Genomic DNA, 11975 nt, shown 5'->3' with positions numbered 1-11975 from the left:
CTCACTGTCAGGAAGTTTCTCCTTAGTTCTAGGTTGCTTCTCTCCTTGATTAGTTTCCATCCGTTGCTTCTTGTCCTGCCTTCAGGCACTTTGGAGAATAGCTTGACTCCCTCTTCTTTGGGGCAGCCCCTGAGATACTGGAACGCTGGTATCATGTCCCCCCTCGTCCTTCTCTTTGTTAAACTAGACATACCCAATTCCAGCAACCGTTCCTGATATGCTTTAGCCTCCAGTCTCCTAATCATCTTTGTTGCTCTTCTCTGCACTCTTTCTAGAGTCTCAGCATATTTTTTACATCGTGGTGACCAAAAATGGATGCAGTATTCCAAGTGTGGCCTTACCAAGGCCTTGTAAAGTGGTATTAATACTCCACGTGATCTTGATTCTATCCCTGTTAATGCAGCCCAGCGCTGTGTTGGCTTTTTTGGCAGCTGCAGCACACTGCTGGCACATATTTAAATGGTTGTCCACTAGGACTCCAAGATCCCTCTCACAGTTACTACTATTGAGCAAGGTACCCCCTATACTATACCTATACATTTGGTTTTTCTTGCCTAAATGTACAACCTTACTTTTTTCACCACTGAATTTCATTTTGTTAGATAGCGCCCAGTGTTCAAGTCTGTCCAGGTCCTCCTGTATCCTAAGCCTGTCTTCTGGAGTGTTGGCTATTCTTGCCAACTTGGTGTCATCGGCAAATTTGATGAGTTCCCCATCTATCCCCTTGTCCAAATCGTTGATGAAGATGTTGAAGAGCACTGGGCCCAGAACAGAGCCTTGGGGCACCCCACTACACACTTCCCTCCATGTAGATGTGGTTCCATTGAGGACCACACGCTGAGTACGGCCGGTCAGCCAGCTACGAATCCATCTGGTGGTGATGCTGTCTAACCCACATTTTTCTATCTTATCGAGTAGTAGGTTGTGATCTACTTTATCAGATGCCTTACTGAAGTCCAAGTAAATTATATCCAGAGCATTCCTCTGATCCACTAATTTTGTCACTTGGTCAAAGAATGCAATAAGATTTGTCTGGCATGATTTGTTTTTGACAAACCCATGTTGGCTTTTAGTAGTGATTTTGTTTGCCTCTAGGTGTTCGCTGATTCGTTGTTTGATTATTTTTAAATGCACGGGGCCCCTTCAGGAAATGTTTCAAAGGCCCCCAATTTTTGAACCAGCCCACCTTTCAGCAAGCAGAGCAAACATGAAATAGGACACTTTTCTTCTTCGTGTTCTAATTTTAGTCCTGGAAGTTGCAGAGCCAAAGTCAGAAACGGGCAGTGAAATGCACGCTATTCCTTCCACAGGCTAAGCTTACTTATTTTCCCAAGATTGGCGGGCTTTAAATTCAGGTAGTCCTCAACTTGCAACCACAATTGAGATCAACATTTCTGTTGCTAAGTGAGACAATTGTTAGGTGAGCTTTGCCCCATTTTACGACCTTTCTTGCCACAGTTGCTAAGTGAATCACTGCAGTTGTTAAGTTAGTAACACGGTTAAGTTAACCCAACTTCCCTGTTGACTTTGCTTTGTCAGAAGGTTGTAAAGGGTGATCACATGACCCGGGACACTGCAACTGTCATAAATACGAGTCAGTTGCCAAGCGTCTGAATTTCGATCACATGACCCTGGGGATGCTGCAACGGTCGTTAAGTGTGAAAAAAGGTCATAAGTCACTTGTTTCAGTGCCGTTGTAATCTTGAACATTCAGTCACTAAATGAACTGTTGTTATGTCGAGGACTACCTGTAAAGCAGGGGTCCCCAACCCCTAGGCTGTGGGCAGTTTGGAATCAGGTTGCAAAAGTGGCAAGCTCGCAACTCCATTTGCGTGAGCGCTGGGCATTCTGTCTCATGCGTGAAACTCCGTTTGTGTGAGCCGCTGGCACAAATGGAGCTGCGTTTGTGAGCGCCTGCCGCTCGTACGGAACCATTTCCTCCACACCCCCCCCGGGTCTGCAAATGTTATAAAGCAGTGGTTCTCAACCTTTTTAATGCTGCGACCCCAACCGGCTGTAAGTCGAGGACTAAACCGGTCATAAGTCGAGGACTAAACCGGTCATAAGTCGAGGACTACCCAACCGGTCGTAAGTCGAGGACTTTCCCTGCCCGGGAGCGCCGCACATGCGTGGTTCCGCCCCCTGCGCCGGCCGAGGCGTAGCTGGCAAGCGGCAGAGACGGAGCAGGCCGACCACCAGCTGGCCCAGCCCAAGGGAGGTAAGGCACCCGCCGGAAAAGNAAAAAAAATGGCGGACAAAAAAAATGGCGGACAGCCTTGCTTGGCGACCCCCGTGAAATGGTCGATCGACCCCAAATGGGGTCCCGACCCACAGGTTGAGAACCACTGTTATAAAGGATGAAAAAAAACAATTCTGCATGACGGATTCCTACGAGCAGAATACAACAGTAGGGGTTCTTGTTGTCTTTCAAAATAATTGGAACTCATGGGAAGGAATTAAAGCTACGCTAAGCGCAGGGCTGGTGTAAGCTGCTCGCAACACATCCATCCCACTCTGCCGCTGTCCTTTTGCAACCTTAACAGACAGAATGGCCATTTAAAAGAAAATCACGGGTGAATTTCCTGACCGTCAAATTGCGCCATCTTCTCACACAGCTTCAAGTCCCCCAGGATGGCCTTGAACTGGGGCTGGTTTATGCAGGTCACAAACCAACGGTTCACATTTTCGTAAGGCTGGCGGAAGGGGGGCTCCAGAACCTGAAAAAGGGAGAAAAGGCAAGAAACAGCTCAAGCCACACGCAATCGGTTTCTTTCAAGATGGACTAGACAAAAGTGAAAAACCAGGACTATGAACGTGTCACATAACTTATGATTACTGGCTGTTGTCGATTTACGACACTGAGCCCAGAATCATGATTGTAAATCATGCCAGTCATTAAACGGACCATCATGCGATCTCTCTCTCACTCACATGCACAAGCACACAGCAATTTTACAACCATTAAGCGAAAGTGGCAATTGTAAAAAGAACGCACAGGTCTTAAGCTCTGCAATGGACTCCTTGCAGGAAACTAACAAGTTTCCGACAAAGAAAGCCCATTACCGACCACGGATTTACTTAAAAACCAGTGTTTGCTTTGCAACCACCACAAAAAAGGTGGTAAATCAGGTTCACATGACCACAGGGCGTTGCAAACAGTTGCCGGGTGTCCAACATGCAATCATGTGATGCAGGGAAAAATTGGTTATCGGAACTTCAAATCTGGGTCACAAGGAGCCCCTGGGGAGGGTTTTTGTAACTTCAAACTAAAGCTAACAGTTGTAGGTCAAGCAGGGCCACTTGTATGTGCAATCAAGTTGCTCCAGGTAGCCCTCGATTTATGATCACAATTCAGCTCAAAAATTTGGTTGCTAAGGGAGACAGCCAAGTGATGTTCAACCAGCTGTCCGGATCTTCCACGCTGTTCCTGGATTTGGTGAAAAGGTCCTTTTTCCTTTCACACAACCTCAAAATTGGGATGATGAAAAATGAGGGCTCCTTGGTGCTCTCTGAGCTTGCTTGTTTCCTTGCAGGCATTTCATTGCCTGAAGTTTAGAGTCATGAAACAAGGAAACAAGCAAGCTCAGAGCGCACCAAGGAGCCTTCATTTCAACCCTGAGCTTCAAAAGTTTTCCTTCACTGATGAAAAATGAGCCGTCACGCCAGGTTGCCATGCTTTAATCCTGCACTCTTTGGTGCTGATTCAAGGGAGGCCCTGCTTATAGTCCAGAACATTGGTGGCGAACCTATGGCACGTGTGCCAGAGGCGGCACTCAGAGCCCTCTCTGTGTCAATGCTGCAAATACTGTATATTCTTGCTTTGACAATGTGCAGAACTGATTGGAAGATGTGCAGAAGTTGATTGGAAGATGTGAACCATGACCCTACAATAAGGGAGTGGAAAATGTTTGGAATGTTATGCGTAACGGAAGAGAAGCAGTTCTAAGCATTCCTCCATGCTGTGCTGATGTGGCTTTAACATTAATAAATGCTTTTAGGAGAAAACATGCCTGAAAGTCCTTTTAAGTGTTTCGTTACTCAGACACTTGACACTCTGTGGGCACACACGCTTTTGCCCCAGCAGAGTTCACCATAGTGAGCACCTGGCGTTTGGAAGCGACAGGGTAGGAAGTCAGTGAGCAAGCGGGGTTGGCCCCCCCCGGGGATGCCACGCTCACCCAGTCTGCCGTGACCACTGCAGCCATGCCCACCCAGCGGACCACGCCCCCCACCCCCACGAGGGCACCACAATGCTGATGCAGCCCTGGCACTTTGCGATAAATAAGTGGGTTTTGGGTTGCAGTTTGGGCACTCGGTCTCTAAAAGGTCGCCATCACTGGTCCAGAAGATCTAACAAGCCTCTTATCCTCGGGGGACAATTCCTCACGGGGGGAGGAAATGCCCAGTCCTGCTCTTTCTCCTCCAGCATTCCCAGGCACCTCACCAGCCCTCGTTCCCCCCCCAGGACCTCCTCAGCCACCTACAGAGACTCACCTGCTTGTAAAGCCAGAGCAGAGTGCAGACCACTGTGATGTCCGCCAGGGTGATGCGCTCCCCGACCAAAAACGTGCAAGTCTTCAGGTGGGAATCAAGTAGGCTCAGAATCCGTTTCACTTCCTCCTTGGCGTACTCCGTAGCCTGCAGGGGGAGCAAAAAAATTTTTTAGGGGGGTCAGCCCTAGGGATTGAGGGGGCCAAAACAGAAATCCCCAGACATGTCGCCCAAAGGCGGTCAAAAGCCAGAGGGCCTTTCCAGGAATATAAAACAAAGCCAGTTGAACATACTGAAACAGGCTGCAAAATATAATCAACTTCTGTTTTCAAGTAGAGGAGGTCTTCAAGTCACGACCACGACTGAGGCCAGAACTTCTGTTGCTAAGTGAGACAGTCGCTCAGTGAGTTTTGCCCCATTTTACAACCTTGCCATGGTTGTTAAGGGAATCTGGATTCCCCATTGACTTTGCAGGAGGTTGCAAAACAGGATCGCACGACCCTGGGAGACGGCAACTGTTACAAATACACGCCAGTTGCCAAGCACCAAATTTTGGTCATGTGACCACAGGGACGCCGCCATGGCTGTGTGAAAAACAATCATTACTCACTCTTTTCAGTGCCCTTGTAAACTGTGAATGGTCGCTAAACAAACTGCTGTAAGTTGAGGACTACCTGTGCAGGTAGTTCTTGACTTATGACTGTAATGGAGCCTGCCCATTAAGGTCACCAATTGTGATGGTTGTAAAGCAAGTCACCCATGAGACCAACTCGATTTTACCACCCTTTTTTGCAGTTGTAAAGCAAACCCTTTGTTCATTACGGGATAGCGTTGCCAAATCCTGGTTTTCCGTAAAACTGTGGTAAAATGCAGTCATGTGACGGAGGGACACTGTAAATGGTTGCAAAAGCAGGCCGGTGACAAGACACCCGACATCTGGCCATGTGACTGTGGGTGTGTTGTGTCCCCCAGCTGCCAGAAGAACTGGGTTGTAAATAGCTACAGGAAGTCCTTGACTTACAGCTACTTGCTTAGGGACTGATTGAAGTTATGGTATGTCAGGGAGGTCCATCGTAACTGCAGTCACCAAGCAACTAGTTGCAAGTCAAGGACTCCCTATAGCTATCTACAGGGAGTCCTCAATTTATGACCACAATTGAGGCCAAAATTTATGTTGCTAAGGGAGACATTTGGTGAGTTTTGCCCCATTGTAGGACCATTCTCATCACATTTGTTAAGTGAATCACAGGAGTTCTGAATTTATTCACACGGTTGTGAAGAGAATCCGGCTTCCCCATAGACTTTGCTCATCAGAAGGTTGCCAAAGGGGATCACGTGACCCCGGGACACTGCGACCGTCATAAATGTGAGTCAGTTGTCAAGCGTCTGAATTTAAATCATGTGACCATGGGGAGGCTGCAATGGTTATAAGTGTGAAAATGGTCACAAGTCACTTTTTTCAGTGCCGTTGTAACTTCGAACGGTCACTAAATGAACTGTTAAGAGGAGGACTGCCTGTTTTCTGAACTTCATGACTAGCGAAATGGAGGCCTCTCTCCAAACCAAGTGATTTCTGCCCCCTTCCAGAGCTTTTTAGTTGCTTGGGAAATACAAGCAGACCTCAACATACAACCATAACGGAGCCCAATATTTCTGTTGTTAAGGGAGACATTTGTTCGGTCAGTTTTGCCCCATTTTGCGACTTTTCTCGACACAGTTCTGAAGTGAATCACTGCAATTGATAAGTGAGCAACCCGGCTGTTAAGTGAATCTGCCTTCCCCCGTTGACTTTGTCAGAAGGTCGCAAAAGGGGATCGCGTGAGCTTAGGACACAGCAACGGTCATAATTTAGGACCAGTTGCCAAGCGTCTGAATTCTGATCACGTGACCATGGGGATGCTGTAACGGTCGTTAAGTGTGAAAAATGATCACAAGTCACTTTTTTCAGTGCCGTTGTAACTTTGAATAGTCAGTAAATGAACTGCTGTCAAATTGAGGAATACCCTAGGACAGGGGTAGGCAACCTTGGCTCTTTTATGACTTGTGGACCTCAACTCCCAGAATTCCTGAGCCAGCAGGGCTGGCTCAGGAATTCTGGGAGTTGAAGTCCACGAGTCATAAAAGAGCCAAGATTGCCTACCCCTGCCCTAAAACCTCCTGTATCTTCTTCAATAAGACTGGAGTGCCCTTACCTGCTTGTTATATTGCATTATGCCAAGTGTGGGGAAGACCCAGGTGCTGGCTGGAGGCACGATGTCGCTGTCAGCGAAGCTCACCCACTGAAGGACCTGGGCAGCTGCCTCTTGAGTTGTACCTCGCAGTTCTTCGTTGCTGACTGGGAGAGGAAAAACCGGCCAGTTAGAGAACCAACAATCAAAAAGAACACACTGGCAACTTTAGTTAAGCCAGAGGTTTCTGAATTTCCAATCCAAGGAGTTAAGGGCCATCCTAGCTGAGAATCATGGGAGCAGGTGTCTACCAGATCCAGACCTTCTCCAGCTTTAGGAAGTAAAATAAAATCTGAGCTTTCTTGAGGGATGAGGGACTTCACCCCTAGAAGAATTTTAATGTTTGTTTTTTTTACTCCAGAGGCTTCTATGACAGGATCTTTCCGGCTGGTGGTGAAGGGCAAACACCCTCAGAACACAATGGAAGTTTCTCCAACTAGGCAACCATGCCCCAAAAGAAATATGAATCAGTTATAAATAAAATCAGAACTAGGAGAGCTCAAATCAGAACAAGTGACCGTTTCTGAAAGCTTCTACAAAGCCGTTCCTAGCGGCCTGTATGTTTTCTTGTCACCCAACTCCCCTCAATGCCGATGCGCAGGTAGTCCATAGTGGAGCCTGCCCATCAGTCTTAAAACAGGTTCTTTAGGCCTCGTTTGGAGAGGTCGTTAAGCCAACCATGGTTCGATTTTGGCTGGTTTTGCCAAAAATAAATGGTTTTCGACAAAACCATTTTAGAATGCAGTCACGTGACTGCAGGATGCGGCGTTCGGCCGTAACTGTGGGTCAGTTGTTGACTGTCCAAACATGCTGTCACAGGGGAGAGGTTGTGGCTGTTGGGACTTTGGAACCAGGGTGTGAGTACCCTCTGTCTTAAATTCAAAGGGTCACAAGCAACCGAATCGTAAGCTGAGGACTACATCTATTTCATTTGCCAAGGGATTTCTGAACTGAATTGTCATACAGGTCGCCCTTGACTTACAATGGCAATTGAGTGCAACATTTCTGTTGCTAAGCAAGGCAGTTATTGTAGGAGTTTTGCCCCATTTTATGACCTTTCCTGCCACCGTTGTTAAGTGAATCGCTGCAGTTGTTAAGTTAGCAACCCGGTTATTAAGTGAATCAGGCTCCCCTTTTGACTTCGTTGGACAGAAGGTCACAAAAGGGGATCACAGCAATGGTCATAAGTGTATGAACCAGTTAGAGCAAGCAACTAAATTTCATTTTTAATGTGTGCCATTATGCCCATGGTAAAAAATGACAATAAAGGTTATCTATCATCTATCTACCTGTCTGTCTGTCTGTCTCTTGTCAGGCATCTGAATTTTGATCACATGATCAAAGGGATGCTGTAAAGGCTGTAACTGTGAAAATGGTCACAGGTCACTTTTTTCAGGGGCGTTGTAACTTTGAACGGTCACTAAATGAACTGTTAACTAGCTGTAAACCTGGCCCAATGACTTTGGATAAAACTGACAAGCAGAGACTTATACTTACCGTAGTGTGCAATGGCGTTGCTCTCAAATATGCAAAATCCATCATCCCCTTCGAAGGCCGGAACCTACAGAGGGGGGAGAAAGTGCCTCTCTGAGCAAACAAGTGGAGGCCTCTCCTCCAAAGAGGTCAGCAGGTGCCATCCACAGCGGTGCTTCTCACCCTCAGGAATGTCAAGCCACGTAGACTTCAATTCCCAGCACAGCTTAAACTTGCTGAGATTGAGAAATGTCGATTTAAACTACGAGAAGTCGCCTATTCTTAAAATTCTCTCGAAGTGGATAACAGGCAACCCAATAGGTACTGTAGCTGTGCAGACCTTGTTGTCAGAAAGGCTTTTATGATATTTAAATAAAAATCTAGGGAGCTGCAACTTAATTTCCCACAATCCCCAGGAAGCAATAACGTTGACCGGAAACTGCTATTGTTATAAATCTGGAGGAATGTTTCTCAACTTTTGCTATGTTCAGATGCAGACGCCCAGAATCTCTCAGTCATGGCTGGCTGGGGAATTCTGGGCAAAGAAGTCCACGCATCCTAAAGTCATCAAGGTTGAGAAATACTGATCTGGAGGACACAGCATTGACTCAACAAGACCAGCTCTTGTTCATTGTTGCTGCACTTGCTCACTTATATGTAACTGGAGGGATGCCCCAAAAAGGAAGCTGGCTTGTTCTGAAGATGCACTAAGTCTGCTGGATACACGGATCATCACATCCTAAACTGTGCGAGGCTAGTCCTGGTCCAGCCTTTTTTTTTTTTAGCCAAGCCCCAGGCACGTAGAGCCTGTTTGGCCTAGTGGTTAAGGCACTAGGGTAGAAAGCAGGAGACCGTGAGTTCAAATCCCCCCTTAGCCAGGAAAGCCGGTCATTCTTTCAGCCCAGCCCACCTCATAAGATTGTTGTTGTGGGGAAAATAGGAGGAAGGTGTGTCAGACATGTTTACCACCTTCAGTTATTTGTAAAATAAAGGCAGGATACAAATAAATGAATGAATGTTCACAGCTCTAGCCAACTATCTCCTGGAAACTAGCAAGAATCAAAACCACCCATTACAAACATCTCTCATTCTCCCCCAAAAAAATCCCAGAACTGTAATGCCATGGCATAATTCGAGTTAGACAAAGGGGGGAAAAAAAAGCCGCTCACCTTTCCAACTGGGAATTTTTTCAGAAATTCAGGGGTCTTGTTGGTCTGCCCGAAGTGGAACTGGGGCGGCGTGGAGAGGACTTTGATCTTGGCCCCGCTATATTGAGCAGCAATGAGGGCTTTGAATGCCCGCCAGTTCTCGGGGTAAGTGTAGAGAGTCTGCAAGGGGAGCAAGCAGAGAGGGGTTACGGGTTTTCTGAGAAGGGAGCCATAACTTAACATGCTAGGTAGTTTTTTTCCAAGTCTTCATCGATTTAATCAAGCCTGTGTACAGCAACCAACCGCAGCTGGAAGCCACGGCTCTCTGCATTGATTTATTCAACTGATAGGGCCACCCTCTTGGCAGGTGACTCTGCAGTTGTGGTGGCCAGTGGACCTTCCTACTGCAAAACAGACAGGGCACCATCAGAATGCAACGTCAGCAGAAGGTCCATGATCTCCTATGAAATTCTCCATTGACGTGTTTAGGTCTTACCCACTCCTTTCTCCAGGACCCACACCCACCAGGCCCCTCTCCCCCCTGCCCTAGAACCCGTTACAATGCACAGGAAATCTTCACTTGAACCATGCAATCATGGCTTGATGTTCTACCTGGAAAGGCCTTTTTCAACTTGACTTAAGACATTTCTGGGTGCAAATTTCAGGGCCACCTTGCCACAACACCACCTTATCTCAGAATAACACAACTAACAGAGTTGGAAGGGGAGGTCTTCTAGTTCAACACTACTCCCCTCACCCAAGCAAGCTATTCTATACTGTCCCAGACAAATGGCTGTCCAGTCTCTCCTTCAAGATCTTCAGTGATGGAGCACCCACAACTTCTGGAGGCAAGAGGTCCCACTGGTTAATTATTCTATCAGGAAATTTCTCCTTAGTTCTAGGTTGCTTCTCTCTCCTTGATTAATTTCCATCAGTTGCTTCTTATCCTGGTCCTAGAGAAGGGGTCTTCAAACTCGGCTTTTATGACTCATGGACTTCAACTCCCAGAATCCCTCAGCCATAAAAGAGCGGAGTTTGAAGACCCCTGTCCTAGAGTCTCCTAAAATCAAGAGCTTCCACCCAAAAGCCTGGCTCTCTCCAAGCCAACCTGGGTGCAAATCCAGGGCCACCTTCATACATCTCCTAAAATCAGGATCTTCTGCTCAACAGCAGGGCCCTCCTGAGCCAACACCTAGCACCCTAAAATCCAGTAACCCCCAACATGTAAAAACATCTCCACTGGAAGACAAGGAACTGGCGTTGGATCCAGCCAGTTGGCACCTATCTCTGGTTCCAGCAGCACCAGGAAGGCAAGTTAAGAGATGCTAAAACCTATCATCCTGTCCATTCATTTCTGAGTGGCCCAAAGGCCAGGAAACCACCCATTCCTGCACCAGGTACCGAGGGACAACTGCCTCTAAAGCTGGAGGCTCCACTCAGCCACCCTGTCATCCTCTTCTGCACCACTTCTGCAGGCAGATGCTCTTCCATCCCCACAAAATATGCCCCCAAAATAGCTTAATTTACGAGTTGGGGGAGTCTCTCCTCTTTCATCTGAAGCCAAAATGCTGGTTTGCCTTCCTCCCACGTGTCAGAGAAAAAAAAGCAGCTCAACCCCCATCCACACAAACGCTAGACCACCCGTGTGTTTCTCAACCGTGTCAACTTTTAAGAAGTGCGGACTTCAACTCCCAGAGTTCCCCAGCTATGCTAGGCTATGCTATGCTGGCTGAGGAACTCTGGGAGTTGAAGTCCGCACCTCTTAAAGTTGACACGGTTGAGAAACTCGTCCTAGGCAGCTCGGACTACAGCTCCTATACGGCGTGGCCTTTGGGCAGGGACGTATGGGAGTTGTAGTCCTGGTCGTTCGGGTCCGTTTAAACCCCTGATGCGCGTGGCAAGGGAAGAGAGGAGCAGCCTGACACTCCCCCCTTTCGGGCTCTGCCGGCCCGCCTGGCCTCATCCATCACTGGCGAGACTCCCCGCTGCAAGGCCCTCCCTCGTCCCTTCCCAGCCCCGGGCTCCGGGGCCGCCACCACCCTCTCGGTAACCGGATGCAGTCGGATGAACTCTAGGCCTCGACGGGAACCGCAAGCTCACCCCGGCCACCGCCATCTTAGCGAGGAGAGGAAAAGGAGGAGCGTCGCGCAAGACGGCCGTAAAGCAAGTAGGGGGAGGGAGGAGGAGGAGGAGAAATCCGAAGGCGACGAAGCTGTTACGTCACTGTTGAGAGGCGGAGCTCTGCAGTGACGGGAGGGCGGGTGAAGCACGAGAGCATAGAGACTTAAAAAGGATAGAGAGATATTCTCTCCTAGAGAGGTCAGTTTCTGCTTTCCTTGGTTTTAAACCAAGCGTCTTCAAACTTGGCAATTTTTAAGACTTGTGGACTTCAACTCCCAGAATTCCCCAGCTAGCCATAGGGAACTCTGGGAGTTGAAGTCCACAAGTCTTGAAGTTGCAATTTTGGAGACCCCGCCAGTTTAAACATTGGTTTAAACGTTGCTTTCCTCTAGAATTCATTGCCGCAAGGTGAAAATTGCAAAGGTCTGCAGTAAGTGTGCTTGAGCACCTTAAGCTGCCTTAAATAGCCAGTGTTTGTCTCCCGCCTGACGCTGCTGACACTCTGCAAAACAGT

At 47.8% G+C, this 11975-nt stretch overlaps 1 protein-coding gene across 1 annotated transcript in view; it reads right to left on the bottom strand.

Annotated features, from left to right (window-relative positions):
* EEF1G (eukaryotic translation elongation factor 1 gamma) overlaps positions 1 to 11501 on the bottom strand; it is a gene marked incomplete in the record, with an annotated part of 24083 nt that extends 12582 nt beyond the window's left edge. Inside the window, 6 exon segments of the mRNA XM_015825340.1 lie at positions 2588 to 2717; positions 4495 to 4638; positions 6684 to 6826; positions 8217 to 8280; positions 9362 to 9520; positions 11441 to 11501. Coding sequence (XP_015680826.1) covers positions 2588 to 2717; positions 4495 to 4638; positions 6684 to 6826; positions 8217 to 8280; positions 9362 to 9520; positions 11441 to 11455 — 655 coding nt within the window.
* Positions 11502 to 11975: the final 474 nt, after the last annotated feature.

The sequence above is a fragment of the Protobothrops mucrosquamatus genome, unplaced genomic scaffold, assembly GCF_001527695.2.
Source record: "Protobothrops mucrosquamatus isolate PMUCROS unplaced genomic scaffold, P.Mucros_1.0 scaffold2599, whole genome shotgun sequence".
Classification (NCBI taxonomy): Eukaryota; Metazoa; Chordata; class Lepidosauria; order Squamata; family Viperidae; genus Protobothrops; species Protobothrops mucrosquamatus.
Note: the sequence above shows the minus strand (reverse complement) of the source record. Positions and strands in the feature narration are given on the sequence as shown.